Below are 22294 nucleotides of genomic sequence, written 5' to 3' on the forward strand. Positions count from 1 at the left end.
TAATCAGGAGATACTTGTGCATTTGAAGCACAATTGGAAACATAATTTCTGCAAGTGAAACATGTCAAGGACAATACACAAACCCTCCACACAATCAACTTCCATGGTGGATACAATCTAAGGGAGCTATAAGAAAATGATGAACAATAATGAATTTTTGGTTAGAAGAGCTTCTGGTGATGTATTTCCTTTCCTTATTGCACTGGTTGAATTCTAATAATTGGTAGCTTGATTTCTAGTATAGCAATATAAGCGCTTCTATTGCTAACCTTTTGGCAGATAAAAGCTACTAACTTAGAACAAAACACAAAGAACAACTACCGTAAGGTATTGGACAGGAATCCAAAACGTAGATTTTAGCAATCACAACACTTGGAAGAAAGAAACAACAGTAGTTGAGTTTCCAACTGTCAAGACTTACAACTTAAGAGGAAGATGCAATTTCTACCATGAGCGGTGTCTAAAACTCCAATAAAAAAAAACTTAGTTTGTTTGTTTGGCTGTGGGAGCTTATGCCTGTAATCCCAGCACTTTGGGAAGCCAAGACAGGTGGATCACTTGAGGTCAGAAGTTAAGAGACCCACCTGGCAACATGGCAAAATCCCATCTCTACAAAAAATACAAAAATTAGCCAGGCAGGGTGTCCAGTGCCTGCAGTCCCAGCTACTTAGGAGGCTGAGATAGTACGATTATTTGAGCCTGGGAGGTGGAGATTGCAGTGAGCTGAAATAGTGTCACTGCATACCAGCCTGGGTGACAGAGCCAGATTCTGTCTCAAAAAAAAAAAAAAAAAAAAAGTCTTCAGTTTTTATGGTCTAAAGAACCTGAGGAATTTGCAAAACTGGAAGGTGAAGGAGCACCCGGGAAAAGGTAGAGATAGAGAGAACCACAAATTCTTCTCTGGGAAACCATAAACTCTGCCTAAATCTCTAGATGACATTTAAACCATGCTTGCCTGGGATATCCTGCCAGCAGCCTAACAAATGATAAATGAACTGAATTGACATTTGAACTGTAGCCCAAATGAAAGAGATAGCAGTTTGAGTCCAGCCAAGCTGATTGCTGGAAAAAAACAAAAACACAAATACTCTTTGGAGCAAAAGAACCAAATCCAGCATCTCAACGACATAGCATTCACAATGTTTAGTTTACAATTTAAAATATTTTACTTTAAGAAGAAACAGGGAAAGACAACTCATTCACACACGCACTAACACACACACATATATACACACACGACTTTTAAGAGACCTATCCTGAGAATACCCAGATGTTAAAATTCACAGAGAAAGATTTTATTGCTGCTATTATATTTATATCGATACCATGCTCATAATTATTGAAAATGGGCAACCTCAGAAGATAAATAAAAACAACAAAAATAATTGAATGGCAATTTGTGGGCTAAAAAATAATATGTGAAATATAAAATTATCCTGGATGAGTTTAACAGTATGATGGAGATGACAGGAAAAAAAATAGTGCATTTGAGGATAGATCTATAGAAATCATCTGAAATTAAGATCAAAGAGAAACACATTGAGAAGGAAAATTATGGACTCTCAGGAATCTGTGAAACAATATCAAATGCTCTAACATGCATGTGATTTGAGACCCAGAGAATGAGAGGGAAAATGGGACCAAAAACTATTTGCAAAAATAAGGACTGAAATTTTTTCAAATTTGGTGAAAGTCATAAGTTGACAGACTCATGAAGCTCAGCAAATACCAAGCATCATAAGTATAAATTCTAAGGATTAATCTAAGAAAATTTTACTATCCAAATATGTATGAATAATTCATATAGATTGAAGCAGCACCATTTATAATGGAAAAGCGAAAAATGGCAATTTTACTGCCTTTAATAGACATCTAAGAACGCGTTACATACTGGTGAAGGTTGAGAATGTCACCAACCTAAACAAGAGAATTATAAAAGAATAATGAGTTATACAAGATCTCTTATTAATGGGCAATAATGTTCACATTAAAAGTAGAGGGGTTTGATCACTGCTTCATTATTATCAAGAATGAAGGACCAGTTCATCAGTCTGTATCTTGACATATACTTCAGCCCATTCTGGAAGAAACCAAAAATGTCCAAAGGAAAGATGCTGGTTAACCTTCCAGAATATTTCAACAGCCACATTTCACCTTGCTTTTCCTTACTTCCCCAAGAAAACAAGATTATGAATTGTTGAATTGTTTGTTTATCCTGTAAGGTAGTCATGCCTACTAAGGTTGCATAGGAGAAGAGCCCAGTATCTAAGATAATTCTCACTAACAACTCCAACGGGCTAGAATATGACACATCATAAAACAATTCACCAATAGCAGACTTAAAAGTTGATTTTTTGCCTGATTCAGTTGCTAGATTCTAGATGCCAATTACAAACACTTTAAACTTTTAATGATGCTCCTATATGGAAACTTTAGTACTACTGAAAATATAGATCTCGAGTTTTCAAGTAAGAATACCAATGTTAAAAACAACTTAGTTGGGGCCGGGCACGGTGGCTCAAGCCTGTAGTCCCAGCACTTTGGGAGGCCAAGGCAGGCCGATCACAAAGTCAGGAGATTGAGGCTAACACGGTGAAACCCTGTCTCTAAAAATACAAAAAATCAGCCAGGCGTGGTGGTGGGCGCCTGTAGTCCCAGCTACTCAGGAGGCTGCGGCAGGAGAATGGCTTGAACCCAGGAGGCGGAGCTTGTAGTGAGCCGAGATCATGCCACTGCACTCCAGCCTGAGTGACAGAGGAGACCCTGTCTCAAAAAAAAAAAAAATTTTTTTTTACTTGGAATGTTTTACTAATTTTGACACCAGCTCAAAGCCTCAAAGTCAAACTTAATGCCACACCAAAGACTATCATGAAAATGGCAACAGTAATTCATCTGGTAACTGTTAAAAGTAAAAATAACAAGAGTTTCTGCCACTTATTAATCTTTACTTCTAATATCTAACAAAATGCTTGGCACATTAGAAAACAAATAGCTAACATAGGGAAAATTAAGGAATAAATAGGTAACATTAAAGTAATTTATATGAGGAGGAACTTTAGTGTTCTGTCTCTCCAAAAGAGCAACAAAATGACCTGGAAATAATTGTCAGAATCAACTATTATGAAACTCAAACATCAAATCAAAAATTTAAAACAAGGTAATGCTAAATGAAGAAGAAACCCACTGCTTTGCAGTAAGGGAGCACTGTAGCATTTTAAGCCACCTGCCACCATATCCCATTTCCAGATATGCAGCTAATTTGAGTATGAAAGCCTGCACTCTTGATACAAGTTGCTAGTGCCAAAGAAATACAGATTTTTTCCTCAAAGAAATGTGCTTGTCTTTTTAGACTTCCCTGATGGCCCCCTGAAGGACTGGGACAATAACGTGCCTTTGTTTTGCCTGACTAAGAGCATTTCCAGGGCTCAGATGATGTTTTGGTTGGAGTTTGCCGAAACTATTAAAAGACACAAGCATTGTTTGCAACAGACTAGGACGAGTAACACTAGACTACACAAACAAGAAACAGGTTGAATGGCCTGGGAAGAAAGAGGTTGGGAATGGAGATACATTGAGAAAGAAAACTTTATTTTTAAGGCACTCAAATATAACAGAGAATGGAAAAAGCTACACATGACATGCCTAAGGATGTCAGAATGCTTAGAAAAAGCCTGGAAAGACACTATTCTTCCACTTATGGCTGGGCTGTCCATAAGCCTCTGAGATTCTGCTGAAGTATAAAGTTGAGGCTAAGGCAAAGTTATAAACAACCTCATTAAGCATTGAAGGAAGGTCCCAAACAGAGCCAACCTGCAAAAAGTAAGGAAGTATTTATTCCTTTTTTGTCTTTGCCTACCGGTATTTAACAAACCCCTGTAAAAGTGCTAGGAACCACCAAACTAACAGGATGCTGATTTTAGCTGCCGCAGAAGACCAAGAAAAAAGAAAACAGACTTTATAAAAATAGTTTTGAAAAATCACTAAACAGGCAAACAAAATCAGTCCACAAGTAGCAACAACTTCAGGAAGAGAAGAAAATCTGATTTACAGATCTGCCACATTGTAATATTAAGATGTCCAAGTTTTACCAAGATTAAAAAGTATGCAAATAAACTAGAAAGTATGACCTATTTTCAGAAAACAAAATAGAATAGAAACTGATCATTAGGAAGTCCAAGCATTGGACTTAATAGACAAAGACTTTACATCAACTGTCTTAAATGTGCTCAAAGAGCTGAAGGAAACCATGGAGTAAGAATTAAAGCAAACCAGAAGAACAATGTCTCAAGGAATAGAGAATATAATTAAAGGGATAAAACTGTAAAAAAAAATGGAAATATGGTGGCTAAAAATTATAATAACTGAAATGAAACATTCACATGAGGGAATCAACAGCAGAATTTAGCAGACAGAAGAAAGAATCAGAGAACATGAAGACAGGTCAGTTGTGATTATCCAGTCCAAGGAGCATAAAGAGAAAATAATAAAGAGAAATGAACAATGCCTAAGGGACCTTTGAGACACTATCAAGTGTACCAATATATGCACAATGAGATTTCCAGGAGACGACAGATTAAAAGAATCAGAAAAAAATATTTAAAGAAATAATGACTACAAGCTTTCCAACTTTGAATAAAGACATGACTATAAATCCAGGAAGCTCAATGAATGCTAAGCAAGAATTACTCCAAAATATCCAAACCAAGGCACAGTATGAGCAAACTCTTGAAAGACAAAGAGAGAATCTTAAAAGCTGCAAGTGACAAACATCTTATCACATACAAAGTATCTTTAACAAGTTTAACAGTGAATTTCTCTTCAGAAACCATGGAGGCCAGAAAGCAGTGAGATGACATATTTAAAGTACTGAAAGAAAAACTGTCAGCTAAATGCTCTAAATCTGGCAAAGCTATCCTTCAAAAATAGAGAAATTAAAATACTCCTGGTAAAAGAGCAAAAACAAAAACAAAAAATCAGAGGGAGTTAACTACTAGTGGACCTACCCTAAAAAAAAAATGCTAAAGGGAGTCCTTCAGGATGAAATGAAAGGATACCAAAAAGTACCTTGAAGGCATATAAAGAAATAAAAAACAATAAAAGTAACTACAAAGCAAATATAAAGTCCAGTGGAATTGTACTATGGATTTGTTACACCTGTTTTGACTTTCTATTTCCTTTAAAAGGCAAATACATAAAACAATAATTATAAATCTATATTAATGAGCACGAAATATATAAAAAATGTAATTTATGACAATAACAACATAATAAAGGATGAAGATGTAAAGAAGCAAAATCTTTGTATACTATTGAAACTAAGTATCTATAATTAAAACTTGATTGTTATGGAAGAAAGATTATAATTGTAATCCCCAGGTTAACCAAAGTGAAAAATTAAAATAATACAAAGAGAAAGAGACAAAAAGAGAATCCTTACAAAAAAATCAGTTAATCACAAAAAAATCACTTAATCACAAATGAAGGCAGTGACAGAAACAATAACAGTATATGTTATAGATAAAATGGTGCAGGTGTCTTTTCTTTACTGTAATTACTTTAAATGTAAAGAAATTAAGTTTTCCAGTTAAAAGGCAGACACTAGCAAAATGGATAAAAATACATGATCCAATTATATGCTTTCAATAAGAGACTCACTTTAGACGTAAGGACACATGTATGTTCAAAGTGAAAGGATGGAAAAAGATATTCCATACAAATGGTAACCAAAAGAGAGTTGAGGTGGCTAAAGTTGTCAGACAAAATAGAATTTAAGAAGAAAGCTGTTGTGAAAGACAAAGAAAAACACCATCTATTGATTTCAAGCCATCAAGAACATATAACAATTATAAACATATATGCACCTAACAACAGAGCCCAACAATTACAGAAGTGAAAAATAAAAGAATTAAAGGGAGAAAAAGATAAATCTATAAACCCCACATTGGGTGTCAGATATTGTGGGATCTGGCCAGCAGCCTGCAATGCAACAGGGCTCTTTCTTTGTTCCCAGGCAGATTGGCAGGTCAAGAAATAATAGACACACACAAGATAGTGAAAGCTGGGTCCCGGGGGCTCACTGCCTTCTGGTCCCATGGTGCTGCCAATGCACTGGATATGCCTGCCTTTGTTATTAAGTTTAGTGAGGGTGGGGGTAGGTTAGTGAGGGATTTAGGCTCATTTGATTATGAGGTGAGATGGTCACATGGGGAAGAAGTAATTCTTTAACATAACATCTGTATGCAGAAGTACAGTATACAGAGATAAGCATTTACATTACAGTGTGTGCATTAGTAATCAGTAAAGTAACAGAGCCTTAAAACAGAAACACAGTCTTTCCATAACCTATGATTAGCAAGATATTAATCAGCAGTAACAGCTGCAGGAAAAGCTGGTTACAAACAATTCATAGAAACAAGACATGAAGCTAGACAACCGGTTAGACCAGAAATTCTCAGAAGGGAGTATGACTTAACCCTAAAGAGGCCTAGAAGAGCCATGGCAAGATTAGGGCGTTTATAGCCCTATCATATCCGTATGGACAGGCACTCCTCATGCGTCCGTTTATAGGCTCTCCACAAGGGTCGCATTCCATTCCCAGAGCTATGAACATCTGCTTTTCTGGGATAGGAATCTTGGTGATGTGAAACCTCCCTGACTGCAGGTCCATTCATAGGCTCTCTGCAGGGGTAAGCACATCATGCGCTGTTGGCTCATTCTGGCAGTCCAACCTGGCATTGTCTTTACACAATCCTGCATGCAATTTGGTATTTACAATAATCAGGAGCATTTCATCTTTTATTCCATAGCAATAGTTTTAGGGGGTCTCCCTACAGATATTAGTACTCCATTTTCAATAATGGACAGAACAACAAGACAGGAAATCAATGAGAAAAATAGAGGACTTGAACAACACTATAAAACAACAAATTCTAACAGACAAATATAGAACATTCCATCTAATAACAACAATAAATACATTTTTTCTCCTGTGCACATGGAACATTCTCTGGCATAGACCATAAGTTTTACCACAAAACAAATGTCAATACATTTAAAATATTATTATTATTCAAAGTATCCTAATACATTTAAAATATTATTATTCGAAGTAGAAATCAGCAACAGAAAGAAAACCAAAAAATTTACAAATATGCAAAAATTAAACAATATTAAACAACCAATAAGTGAAAGAAGAAAATACAAATGAAATTCAACAATATTTGGAGAATGGCAGAATGAAAACTTAATATACCAAAAAATTATGGGATGCCTCAAAAACTGTGCTCAGAGGGATATTTATACCTGTAAATGGCTACATTTAAAAATAAAATGAACTCAATTAATGACCTAACTTTATAACATAAGAAACTAGAAAAGAAGAGCAAGTTTAACCCAAACTCACAAAATAACTGAAATGATGAAGATTAAAGTGGAAATTTAAAAAACAGAGAATAGGAAAAACATAAAGACAATTAATAAAACCAAAAGTTGTTTTTCTTTTTTTGAAAAGATCAAAAAAGTTGACAAATCTTGAGATAGACTAAGGAAAAAAGAGAAGACACACATTACTAAAATCAGAAATGAAAGTGGGGGCGTTACTACTAACCTTACAGAAATTCAAAAGAGTGGCTGACCAATCCTCCTGGTGTGGTTGCTCATGCCTGTAATCCTAGCACTTTGGGAGGTCAAGGTGGGAGGATTACTTGAGCCCATGAGTTCAAGACCAGCCTAGGCAACATAGTGAAAACTCACCTCTACAAAAAAAAAATTAAAAATTAGACAGGCATGGTGCCACATGCTTGTTGCCCCAGCTACTCAGGAGGCTTAGTTAGGAGGATTGCTTGAGCCTGCAGTGAGCCATTATTGCACCACTGCAAACTAGCCTGGACAACAGAGCAAGATCCTATCTCAAAAAAAAAAAAATTAAAAGGATTGTAAAACAATACAATGAACAATTATACACCAGTAAATTAAATAACCTGCATGAAATGTAAAAATTTCTAAAAACACACAGGCTACCAAAAGTGACTCAAGAAGAAATAGAGAATCTGAAGAGTCATATAAAAAGTAACAGCATTGAATCAGTAATCAAATACCTCTCGACAATGAAAGTTCAAGACAAGAAATATTCCTTTCGAATTTCACCAAACATTTCAAAAATTAACACCAATTCTTCTCAAAGTCTTCTAAAAAGTAGAAGATGAAGAAACATTTTGTAATACATTCTATTAGACTGGCACTATCTTAATATCAAAGCCAACTAAAGATGTTACAAGAAAACTGTAGATTAGTATTGTTTATTAACATAAATGCAAAAGTCTTCAATAAAATACTAGCAAACTAAATTCAGCACCATATTATATACCCATTACTAAATGGTATTTATCACAGGGATTCAACATACAGAAACTAATCAATGTAATGTATCACATTAATAGAATGAAGGTATGCAAACCACATGATTATGTCAATTGATGTAGAAAAAGCATTTGCAAAACTCCATCACTTTTTTATGATAAAAAAATTTTCAACAAACTAGGAATAAAAGAAAATTTCCTTGACAAGCATTTATATAAAACAAAAATGAAAACAAAACCCAGTCAATAGTGAAAGACTGATTTTCCTCTAAGATCAGGGAAAAAAGGCAGAATGCCCACCTTCATTACTTCTATTTATCATGGTACTGAAAATTCTATGTAGAGAAATTCGGCAAAGAAAGGAAATAAAAGGGAGAGGAAAATTGGAAAAGAATAAATAAAATTATTTCTATTTGCAGAAGACATTATCTTATATATGGAAAATCCCGAAGAGTCAACACAAAACATAGATCTAATAAATGAATTCAGCAAAGTTGCAGGACATTTGTAGCTCTATACACAGCGATTAACAATCCATGAAAGAATTTAACAAAGCAATTCTATTTGCAACAGTTTCCAAAAAAAAAAAAAAACCAAAAACCTCAATTGATAACAGCAACAGCCACAAAGAAGAATTAAGTATTGATACATGCTACGAAATAGGTAAACCTCAAAAACATTAGCTAGGTGAAAAAAGCCAGATACAAAAAGTCACAAATTGTATGATTCTATTTATATTAAATATCCAAATTAGTTAAATCCATAAAGAAAGAAAGCAAATTAGAGATTACCAAGGGCTGGTTGACTGGAGAGTGGGGAGTAACTGTTTAACGGTATGCGGTTTCCTTTCGGAGTGATGAAATGTTTCTGAAGTAGAGACAGGTGCTAGTTGCACAATATTGTGAATGTACTAGATGCCATTGGATTGTACACTATAAAGAGATTAATTTTATGTTGTTTAAATTTTACCTCATTAAAATGTATGTCACACTGACAGTATCATTATCATGATGATGATCATCATCACTACGGAAAATAATGCTTCCTAAATTTCACTTTCTTTAAAAGGTTTAGATATGAGTGGAAAATATAAGCAGACTAAAATTTAAGACTATAGTCAGTACAATTTGGATGACATGTTCTTGTCTTCTCTCTGCTCTCTTTCAGATTATGTCTGGCCACTACCTAGATATTTGTGCCCCGTCTGGATTTCTTTAGATGTTTTATTTTCAACAGCGTCCATCATGCACCTCTGCGCTATATCGCTGGATCGGTATGTAGCAATACGTAATCCTATTGAGCATAGCCGTTTCAATTCGCGGACTAAGGCCATCATGAAGATTGCTATTGTTTGGGCAATTTCTATAGGTAAATAAAACTTTTTGGCCGTAAGAATTGCAGCGGCTATGCTCAATACTTTCGGATTATGTACTGTGAACAACGTACAGACGTCGACTGGTAACATTTGCGTTTGATCGGGTTCTTTTATTTAGTAATTATTCTTAACCTATTTATCTGATATTTAGGTTAACAATAATGAAAGGAATGTAATGTGTATGATATGTAAATATAAAGTTTCCATTTATGCTGCTAAATTATTTTATGCGTAGGATGCCAATGAATTCTGCAACACAGATACAAAATATTTGAAATATTTGAAATGCTTTGAAAATGAGAAAGACATAAAGTCTAATTAAATTAAAGTCTAAATTTTAAAAATATAACTTTCAATCTTATCTTGAAAAGTTACATGTATCCCAGAATATTAACCTTAGTATTTTTATTCTGAATTCCTATCCTTTTCAGTAGAAAAATTAATAATACAATCTAAATCTTCATGACGTAAATATTTCTAAATTTCCATTGCTATGACACCTAAAATGTACTATTTTCTCTCAGTTTTAATTGTCTTCTTGAATTCTGGGTATACAAAAAGAAAAAAAAAAGATACTTGTTTCTTTAAAGATTTGTAGCAGTTTAAAGGGAAAGAAATGATCATTTATGGCTTATATTTCAGGTATTCATAAATGCCTTAACAGTGCTAATATTAAAGCCAAGAAATTTAAACAATTGGAATTTAGGGGTTTTACATTCCTGTTTTTTTCCTCTTCCAGTTGGAGTTTAACTTATGTCCCATCAAATAATTTTTCTTCAAATTTATGTTTTTGTAAAAGATTCAGGTAAAGTGTGCAACAAGATCAATACTTCTATTTAATCTTCACTAATATGATCTAAATATTTTGACTCTGGGTTTATTGATCAAATACATTTAAGTTTTAAGATTGCTCTATTGTAGATTGTTCCGCCTGTGTATAGCACAGACACCTTTGAATAAAAAGTCGTGAAGCTTGTCCCAAAAGAAAAAAAAAGGAATTTACATAACAAATTGACTTACAAATTCAAGGGTTCACAGATTTTGCCCCGGCCATCCCAAAGAGTTCATCTAAAAAGTTACCAGCTTTTATGGTGCTTACAAAGGAAATACACAGACAAAATAGAATATTGTTGCATCAGCTTCTAGTAATGAAAGACTGAGTAATTTGCAATGACTCTTGTGCTAAAGGCAAATAAACACATGGATAAAATACTAAAAGCCCTGAGAAGCTAATGAAGTAGAAATTGTTATTGGCTAAGATCCAGAAAAAGACAAAAACCCAAGAAAAATGATTATGACTTCTAATTCACTTTTGCCAATGATGCATGATAAACCTGACGATATGACTGACAGGTGGAGACGATCATTTCTGACTCACAAGCAAAGGAGACTAAAGTACGAATACAGAGTCTGGCAAGGGCCAGTCAACCTGAATTTAATTCTGGGATCACAAAGAACCAGACACTAGGAATAAGGATCGACCAGGATTAAATCACCATAGACACGGAATTCAGTCTTCGTCATCTATGTAAATGAGAGAAATCTTGGGCCTTAAAATTGGATTAAGATGATTTCATATTATTCAGGTTTCCAATTTTGGGGCATAAACAAACAAAAAAAAACCATCATCCTAGGTTTCAACTTATTTCTTTCAATAATTTTCAAATGCTGTCACTGAAATACAATGATATGCAGATATATGAAGAGACAATACAACATGAATCAGGTATGGGACAATAAAAGATAATAGAAATAAACTTATGAACATTTCAGATAGTTGAATTATCAGACATAGACTTTAAATAATTATTTAGAATGTGCACATGGAAATTACATGCTGATCTTAAACACTTCAGCAAGAAAGTGCAAACTATAAAGAATGACATTAATATTTGAGAAACACCTAGAAAATATGGAGCTTAAGCATAGTATGAAAAACTAAGGGCCAGGTACAGTGTCTCACACCCTTAATCCCAGCACTTTCGGAGGCCGATGCAGGCGAATCACTTGAGGCCAGGGGTTCAAGACCAGCCTGGACAACATGAGGAAACCCCATCTCTACTAAAAATACAAAAATTAGCCAGCTATGGTAGCACACGCCTGTAATCCCAGCTACTTGGAAGGCTGTGGCGGGACGATCACTTGACTCCCAGAGGTCAAGTCTGCAGTGAGCTGAGGTCATGCCGCTGCACTCCAGCCTGGGCAACAGAGTGAGACTCTGTCACACACACAAAACAAATTAATTAAAAAATGAAAACCTAAGAACTCTGTAGCAGATTAGAGATGGCGAATTTCCAAATTTACAGAAGATTTTTATAAAATAATAAAAATTAGCTGGGTGTAGTGGCATGTGCCTGTAGCCCTAGCTACTCAGAAGGTTGAGGCAGGAAGATCACTTGAACTCAGGCATCTTGAGGCTGCAGTGAGCTACGATCATGCCACGACACTTCAGCCTTGGTGAGAGAGCAAGACTCTGTCCCTGCAAATAAAAGATAAAATGAAATAAGAAAATAAATCCAAAAGGAGCCAATAAAAGATAGAAAACAATCAAATGTATACTAAATGGCAGAATTAAAACCAAACATATCCTTAATTACATTAATCACTAAGGATTCCAAGACTGTCATATAGGCTTTCAGAAAAATAAGACAATTATATTTTACAAAAGGCATATGTAAAGCCTAAAGAAAGTAAAAGGATGAAAACAAACAAAAAAATTCCTCCATTTAAACACTATCCAAGAGAAAGACTGTATAGTTATATTAATATTGGTCAAAATAGACTTTTTGGCAAAAACCAAATACTCCAGTAACAGAAGATTACTTAATGATGAAAGATTTAATACACCTGGAAGACAATGTAATAAATTTGTATGTAATTATATGTAGATACATATGTAATATACATAGTATATACATTATAAAGTAAAAGAGCACAGAACTTCAGGGACAGATAGACAAGTCTGCAGTCATGGCATAAGATCTTAGCACATCCTTCTCAGCGATTGTATGAAAACAATTAACAAACCTGAACTCACTGACAAGTGAAGAATACATATTCCAATCATTGCACAAGAAATATTTATCAAAACTGACCATAAAGTAATTCCTCAATATATTTCAAAGGGTTGGAATAAATTGTTTATTCTTTGGCTGAAATTCAAAAGAAATAGAAATGACTTGAAAATAGTAGAAAAACCTTCATATATTTGGAAATTAAGAAATTGTTTCCCAATAAACTTTGGCCTAATGGATTTCAAATCCATTGATGATTCTTCCCTAAGCTATTTATTACTAAGGTGATACAATGATAATTTTTCTCACTTTATTATTCTTTCTGCCTTTATTTGTTGGTATTATACTGTAAGGAAGGGCTTTCCCTCCAAGTCTTTGTTATTTATTAGTTCATGTTGGTGGGGACTCCTGGATTCTTTTGTATTCAGTGTAATATATATGATTCATGATTGCCCTTAATTATTTTGATGCTCAAATTGTCTCATATTTTTCTAATAAGAACTCCTTTTCATATACCCCATCAGCTTTTGAGCATTTGCCAGACTCACCTTTTACTTCCCATGCTCCAGTTCCAAAATTAGTCATTTCTTAAAAGAAACTCTTTTAGTGGGCAATTGTTTTATAAAGCAAGATGTAGAAGCTCAGTAAGGTCATTGCTAATATCATTGCTCCTATATATCAATACCTTTAATCCCAATCCATGAACACAGGATTGTTCTGCTGCTTTCCAATTCCTTATTTTTCCTCATTTTTCTCACAGTGAGTAAGTTTGTCCCCAAACCACTGATATATTTATTATTCATATTTTCTATATCGTATAATACAACAAATTACTTTCAGAATTTCTATACACATACCACTACCAATAAATGAAATGCTATGTTTAAATTTTCATTGCAGTTTTATCTTTAGAATGATTTCCACCAAGAGCATATAGTCAAAGCATTGTCTTCAAAATGCTGGAATTAGTTTGAATTTTTATAGTCAAAGCATTGTCTTCAAAATGCTGGGATTAGTTTGAATTTTTTTTCTCCGTGGTTGTGATACCAATTGTTCACATTTGGGGATTTTGTTTTGTTTTTGCATGCATCCCCCAACCTTGTTGACTCTATTTTTTAATATGTAAAACCTTAATATGATTCTCCAACAGTCAAAACTAGGCAAATAATATACTCAGAGAAGAGTCAGCTCCTCTTCTATTCCTTGGTTAACCTGTTCATTAGTTTCTAGGGCATACTTCTGGAGTTTATTTTTGCAAAATTGATTATACACAAATACACATATTGTTATTTTTCCATTCTTAAATTAAAATATAAAATGCTACATACAAATTAATACTTCGTTTTGTTTTGTTCTTTTACTTGGTAATATGTCCTGGGAATCACTCTATCAATTCGTAAGATGATAGCTATACACCCAACTTTATCATGTAAATGGCCTAAATACTCCAATTAAAAGCTAAATTCATTCTATTATTTTTTTACACTCACTAGTAATAGATTTTGTAGATATACTTTATTTAACCAATCTTCTGTGTAAAATCAAGTAAGTTGTTTCCAATATTTGGAAGTTAACAATAATTCTACTAGGAATAATTTTGTGTGTGTGTGTGTGTCTGTCCTGTGTGTGTGTGCGTGCATGTGTGTCTGTCCTGTGTGTGTGTGTGAGTGTGTGTGCGCATTCACGTGTGTGTTTCATATTGTTGGAAGTTTCTCTTTTAAATAAATTCTTGCTCAAATGTATTCAGAATTTATATTCTAAATAAATTCTTATATCAGGAGTTGATTGATCAAGGGGTATATGTAGTAAGGGGTTGAACCATTTTGCATTCCCACCAGCAATGCAAGAAAGCCTCTGTTTCCCCAAAGCCTTGCTAATGAAGTTTATTTTCAAACTTTTTAAATTTTGCAAAATCCCATAAGTGAGAAATGTTACCTCAGTGTAGTTTTAATTTGCATCTATTTTATTTGACTGAAGTTCATATGATTAAACGTATGAAAACCACTTAAGTGCCATTGCTAAATCAGTTTTAAGTGTCATTTTGCTCATTTTTTCTGATTTTTTTACATTTTTATTTCTTAATTTTAATAGCTCTTTATAAATTATAGACACTAACCATTTTACATGTTATAAATGAAAACATCTTCTGTTTGCTATGTGATATAGTTATGGTATTTTGCCATACAAAATTATTTTATTTTCATGTAGTTCATCTTGTCAATCAGATTTCCTTTTTATGTTGAGAGTAATAGCAACAAATCCTTTCCCCCAACTCAGGTTAGACAATAAATCACACATATTTTTCTCATTTTTTACATTTAGAGGTCTGATACATTTGGAGTTTATTATTGTATGTTGTGATATACACATTCAATTTTAGTCTCTTAAAACTAATTCTTCCATTGTCTCATGCCATTTATTTAAAAAGTCCATCTGTCCTGTGATTTGAGATGCCATCTTTATAATATATTAGATATTCTTATATGCCTGGACCTGTTTCTGAAGTTTACATTCTATTCCACTACTCTATCTAATCAAATGCCAATTTCAACTTTTAATTATAGATGCTATTACATAAATATTATTATCTGACATGGTTAGTCCCTATTCATTAGGCATTTTTTATAGGTTGTATAGACATTATTGAAAGTTTAATTTTCCATATTAATGTTAACATTAGCTTGCCTTGTTCTACTCTAAAAGCCTGGATAGTTTGATAGGGATCTCCTTAAATTTATAATTTAAGAAAAAATGAACAACTGAATTTTAAAAATGCTTTCTCTAATCTATATACTAATTTAGGTGGTGGTGTAGCGGGATGGGCCGCAGACAAAACCTCTCACACACCAACTTGTAGAAGGAAGGGCTTTATTCAGCTGGGAGCATTGGCAAGCTAAGGTCCTAAAATCCGAGCTCTCTGAGTGCACGATTTCTGTCCCTTTTAAGGGCTTATAACACTAAAGATTTCACATGAAAGGGTCATGATTGATTGAGCAATCTAGGGGAAACGTGACAGGGGTTTCATGCACTGGTAGTCAGAATGAAATATAACAGAGCAGGGAGTTTCACAGTGTTCTTCAACACAATATATAATGTCTGGAATCTATGGATAACATTGGTTTCTTAGTCATGAGTTGATTTTTAATTACTAGGTTTAGGCCAGGCAGGCCCAGGCCTGGTTTCCGGCCTGGCGCCGGGCTGCCTGTCTTTGGTTTCACTTCCTTGGTGCTTTTCTTAAAAGAGGTACTGAGTATAAAACAATATAAAACAATGTGAGAGGGTCTCTCTCTTCCCTCAGTGGCCACTTTGTCTTCCAAACCTATATGTCACTCTCACGTCTTCCTTATCAACATTTATAATACATCTCATAAGAATCAATTTTTTAGCTTTACCACACAACCAATCTGTCTTCTATGCATTCACTAGTGACTACTTAATTGTTTAATTTATGAATTCTCAAACTTTTTCGTCTCATGATCTTTGTATACTCAAATATTATTGAGGATTCTAAAGAGTTTGCCTTTATATGAGTTATATCCATCAGCACTTAATGTCTTTGAAATTAAAATTAAAATTTTAAATTATTTTTGTCTACTTTTATTTAAAATAACAGTAGTAAACCAATTACATGTTAACATAAATAATTAGCTCTGTAAAAAAAGCTATATTTTCCAAAACAAAATCAGCAAGAAGAGTGACATTGTTTTACAGGGTTTTCTTTTTTAAATTTGCATAAATTTAGGGGGTACCAGTGCAGTTTTGATACATGGATATAGAGTATAGTGGTGAAGCCTGGGCTTTTAGTGTAACCATCACTCGGTAATGTACGATGTACCCATTAAATAATTTCTCATCCCTCTCACCATATACAAAAATTAACACAAGATGAATGAAATCCTTAAATGTGATATCTGAAACTACAAAAACACTAGAAGAAAACCTAGGAAAAAGCTCTGCTGGACATTGGCCTAGGCAAAGAATTCATGACCAAGACCTTGAAAGCGCAAACAACAAAAACAGTAATAGACAAATGGGGTTTAAACTAAAAAGCCTCTGTGCAGAAAATAAATAATCCACAGAGTGAACAGATAACCTGCAGAATGGGAAAAAATATTGCAAACTATACATCTAACAAGGGACTAAAATCCAGAGTCTATAAGGAACTCAAACAACTCAACAACAACAAAAGACAACCCCATTAAAAAGCGGGGAACAGACATGAACAAACGTTTTTCAAAAGGAGGCATACAAATGGCTAACAAGCATAAGAAGAAAATGCTCAATGTCACTAGTCATTAGAAAAATGTTTTACAGTTTTTCAAGGTTCTTTAATCATCTGACTTAATAGCAGGTAGCTAGATTCTCATCTCTGTTTTTTTCATCTAATTTATTGCAACAATTTGCTGTGGTATATAATTGTGGTCATTCTTATTTGACAGTGCACTAAACCTCAGCAAGTAGTAGATTCTTAAGTTCTGTGGCAATGTGCAATCAGAAACCAAATCACTGACTGTTACATTAAAATCCACTAATGTATCTTGAAATGGATATTTCAAATGAATACTTTACTTCAGTACTTCAAATGGATATTTTACCCATGATTTATATTGTGACATCAGGCATAGGTCATTAAGAAAATATTGGTTCACTGAGTTACGCATATTTTCTCAATGTTGGTATATTTTACTATACAATGTCAAAAATCATATACATTGATAATTTTCATCAATCTTAATGGAAAAATCTTAAGATATCGGGAAAGTTCAAGCTCCCAGGGATGAATAGACATTTTCCAAAAATTATATTATTCACTTGACACCTCAGATTTTGTCATTGGCAGCAAATAGCATCTATTTTTTGCTTAACTTGACAGGCTCAAGTCATCCGTTATTGAGAAAGTAGCTGCCAAATACTCAAGTCTGAATAACTCTAGTGTGTCTGGCAGTCATTTATTCAAGTAAAGATGTTAGTCTATGAAAAAATACCTGGCTGGTTAATCTTGCAACTCTAACAATTGCATAGGTACTTTTTCTCAAAGCAACCATCTTACATCAGTATGCAGATGTGCTCTTCCTATACTTCTCATTTTCTTACATAGGTTCTTAAGAAGATGTGTACCCACACCTTGAAATTTAATAAAATTAATATTTTTTACTACTTCATAAAGTATATTCTTAAGTAAAACTGGCTTCTTTCCCCAAAAGTACACAGTGATAAAAAAATACAATAACTTCTTGTGCAGTTTGGTGTCACTTGCTTGATTCATGCTAAGGCACCTGCAGTTTCACCCACCATTACAGTGGCATTATCAGTAAAATTGTAAACACAATGAAAATAGCAAATAACATATTACTATTTCTATGAAAGTAATTTCAAAATACTTTTGACCTCATGAAACTGCTGAAAAGGTTTCAGAGATACATACATGTTCATGGAACACACTTTAAAAACTAGGTTTCCAATGCTAGCTCCCTTTGTGGCATTTGATATAGTCAATGATATTTTCTTCATAACTCTCTGATTCTTTGCTAGCTATGACACAATTTTCATTTGGTTTCCTTTTCTCCTATCTCTCTGTCTGCTCCAATTCATTTTCTTAATTTTCTGCTTTGTCCCCATTCTTCCCCAGGTTTCTGTTCCTTCCAATTGCTTACACACTTTTCCTGGCTTGCATCATCCACAGAAATAATTAAAATCTATTTACCAATGACTCTTGAAAAATTACTTCTGTTTATTTCTATCAGATTATATCCAGATCTATAGCTTGAGCTGTGTAGGGACATAGAGATGAATGTTGGACACATCTCAAGCGCCGTCATCAAAGATTGTACTCATCACTTTTCCTCCATCTCCATATTTTTCCTCCTCCTGCATGTTTGTTTCTCTAGCGACCAGCAACAGCATTTCCAATTTATCTAAAGAGGAACCTGAGAATCATTTTAGATGCCTTCTCTTTCTCCTACATAGCCAATGAACACAACCTGTTCTCAGCATTTCTCCTACATTCTAGTCTCTCATTCCCTTAGTTGCTTTCTCAGTTTAGGCCTCTATTGTTACTCATTTATGCATCCACATTCCTTCTATTCTCTCTCTGAAAGAGATGCTTCTCAACATATGCAAAGCACATCTTCACTTCTTTAAGTGTTTTGGCTTACACCTGGGGGAACAGGAACTAAAAATTCTTCTCCAAATCTCCATGCTTAATTACTCAGAGAATTCCTTCAAACTTTGTTTTCTCTGTTTCTTCTTTGATGCCTTATTGACTTTCCTAATCATCTTGTTTTGCATGTTGGCTCACCCTTCCCCTTAACCAGGCCCATTTGGGGTTGCTGCACACAATTCTCTACCATATTCATGATTTAGTGATTTAGACACCCAATAAGGTTCTGCCTAAAGGAATTTTGTCCACTTTCATGACTCATTAGTAGCCATAGCTCACAAAATCAACCCAGGACCTCAGGATATCTTTTGTGTCTCATCTTTTAACAGCATTCTAAATATCATTTTCACCTTAGTTCAGTAGTTCTAACCTTAACTATCTGTGAATAGAATTTAGGGTATCTATGAACCTTACACGTTGAAAATCATTTAACAATAAAGTTCGAAAACCTTATGTGTACAGCTTGACAAATTTTTGCAAATGTCTACACCTCTGTAATGACTACCCAGAAAAAATACAGAACATTCCAGATATCTGAAGGACTATCTGTTGCAACTTTTTTTGTCATATCTTTTCTATTGTATCTTGCATTCTTGAAATAAATCCCACTTTGTAACGGGCTTTTTTTTCTATATCATTTGATTATTTTTTATATTTTAGTTAGGATGTTTTAGTCCATTCTGATGAGAGATTTTGCCTTGTCATTTTACTTTCTTTAGTGGTGGCCTTGTCTAGTTTTGGTACCAGGGTATGCAAGCCTCGTAAAGTGAGTTTGAAGCAGTCCCTTTTGACCTACCTTATATGTTTGTGTAAAGTTTGCATCTTTTTATTTTAAAAAGTTTGGAAGAATTAATGAATGTAGTCATTTGATACTGTAGCAAATGAGCCTACAGGGTTGTATGTGTCTGTGTGTGTGTGTGTGTGTGTGCGCGCGTGTGCATGCATGTGCACATATGTGTAAAGGTTCTTAATTACAGATTCAATTGCTTCAATATAAATGGCAATATTAATATTTTCTTTTGTGTGTGTTAGTTTTGGTAAATTGTAATTGTCAAAGAATTTCTTCTAAAGTTTCTAATTTATTGGCATCAAGTGGTGTAACTACCATCCTTTTAATGTCTACATAATGTGTAGTGACTTCCTCTTTCACCCTGAGAATGGTTATCTCTGTTTCCTCTCTTTTTGTGTTTAGTTTACTAAGAGTTTATAAATTTTTTAACTTCTCCAAGAATTATCTTTTGGAGTCATCAACTTTCTCCATTGTTTGTCCATTTTCCATGTCATTGACATCTAATTTTACCTCCTTCTGTCTACTTACTTTAGGTTTCATTTTCTCTTTTTTAGCTTCTTGAGGAAGAAAGTTAAATCAGTGATTCTGGGCCTTACTTGATTTCTAATATGCACATTTAAATCTATAAATTTTTCTCTAAATTCTACTTTAGCTGTATCTCATACCTGCTAACATGTATTTGAATTTCAGCTCAAAATATTTACTAATTCCCTTTTTTAATCCATAGATTATTTGGAAACCTGTAGTTTAATTTTCAGACTTCAGGAAATTTTCAAGGTATCTTTCTTATTGAGTTGTAATTAATGCCACAGTGGCCAGAGTATATACACTTTATGGTTCCATCATTTGACTTTTATTGTCATTGCCTTTTGTCCCAGCATATGGTTTACGATGATAAATGTTCTATGTCTACCTCAAAAACTATATATTCTGATGTCGATAGATGTAGTAACAGAATGTGTGTTTTGTTACTTTTCTATATGTATTTTCTAGTTACTACAAGAGTTGTGTTAAAATCTCTGACTCATGGATTTGTCCATCTCTCCTTTTAGTTTTTTTAACATTTGTTCTATAAATTTTGAGATCATGTTACTTGGTTTCTTTAATAAATAAGATTATATCTTTCTATAGGATGGACACTTCCATAGTTATGAAATATCCCTCTTTATCTCTCCTATTACTTTTTGCCCTAAGATCTACTTTGTCTGATATATTAGCTTTCTTTCAGTTAGTGTTTCCATAGCATAACATTTTCTATTTTTTAAACAGTCTCCGTCTTTTTATATTTTTAAGTAATTCACTTATAAAGAGCATATAGTTATTTCTTAATAAAATCTGAAAGTATTTCATTTTTAGTTGAAGTTTTTAAACCATTTAAACGATATACTTTACATCTATCAATTTTTATTAGTTTCTTCTTCGTTTCTTTATTATTCTTCCCTTTTTAAAAAGATTCATTTAGGTATATTTGATGTAAGATAATCTGCACTTTTTAAAATGTATAATTTGACAAATATTAAAATATGTATAAACCCATGAAAACATCATTACACTCAAGATCATAAAGATAGCCATCCCCATCAAGTTTCCTTATGCCCACTTGTAATACTTCCCTCCCTCAATCATACTTCACTGTCCCTGAGCAATCGCTGATCTGCTTTCTGTCACTATTCACTAGCTTGCATTTTCTAAAATGCAGTATGTATATTTTAAAAATATATATTTAAGGTATACAACAGGATGTTATGAGATACATAGAGATAGTAAAAAGGTTACTATAGTGAAGCAAATGAATATATTCATCATCTCTTACACTTACCTATTTTTGTGTGTACGGCAAGAACAGCTACAACCCACTCATTTAGCACGAATCCCATACATAGTATAATTTTATTATCTATCGTCCTCATGTTGTACGATAGATCTCCAGACTTGTTCAGCCTACATATCTACTATTTTGTACTCTGACCTGTGTCTCCCCATAACCCAAATCCCACTGTTTTATTCTCTATCTCTGTATATTTCAGTTTTTCTTTAGTTTCCTCATAGAATCGAGATCATACAATATGTTTCTTTCTGCGTCTGGCTTATTTCATTTAGCATGTCTTCCAGGCTAATCCATGTTGTAGCAAATGGCATGATCTCATTCTGTTTTAGGGCTGAACAGTATTCTATTGTGTGTACATATGTGCCACCACTTATTTATTTATCATTCATTCATGGATTCTTAGATTGTTTCTATATCTTAGCTATTGTAAATAATGCTGCAATGAGCATGAGAGTGCACATATCTTTACAATGTGATGATCTCATTTCTATTTCTAATATTTCTAAAATATTAATTTTGAAGAACCTCCATACTGTTTTCCATGATGGCTGTACCAATCTATATCCCCACAAGCAGTGTACACATGTTGCCTTTCCTCCACACACTTGCCAACATATGTTGTATTTTGATTGTTTTTTTTGTTTGTTTGTTTTTGTTTTTTTGTTTTTTTTTGTTTGTTTGTTTTTTGTGTTTTTTTTTGAGACGGAGTCTCGCTCTGTCGCCCAGGCTGGAGTGCAGTGGCGCGATCTCGGCTCACTGCAAGCTCCGCC

The 22294-nt window shown here is 33.8% G+C and overlaps 1 protein-coding gene across 1 annotated transcript in view; it reads left to right on the forward strand.

Annotated features, from left to right (window-relative positions):
• Window positions 1-22294, forward strand: part of HTR2C (5-hydroxytryptamine receptor 2C) — a 169374-nt gene that overhangs the window by 100456 nt on the left and 46624 nt on the right. The window contains exon 4 of the mRNA XM_077988416.1: window positions 9525-9725. Within this exon, the coding sequence (XP_077844542.1) occupies window positions 9525-9725 (201 nt within the window). The remainder of the gene's footprint in view (window positions 1-9524; window positions 9726-22294) is intronic.

Source organism: Macaca mulatta, chromosome X (assembly GCF_049350105.2).
Source record: "Macaca mulatta isolate MMU2019108-1 chromosome X, T2T-MMU8v2.0, whole genome shotgun sequence".
NCBI lineage: Eukaryota > Metazoa > Chordata > Mammalia > Primates > Cercopithecidae > Macaca > Macaca mulatta.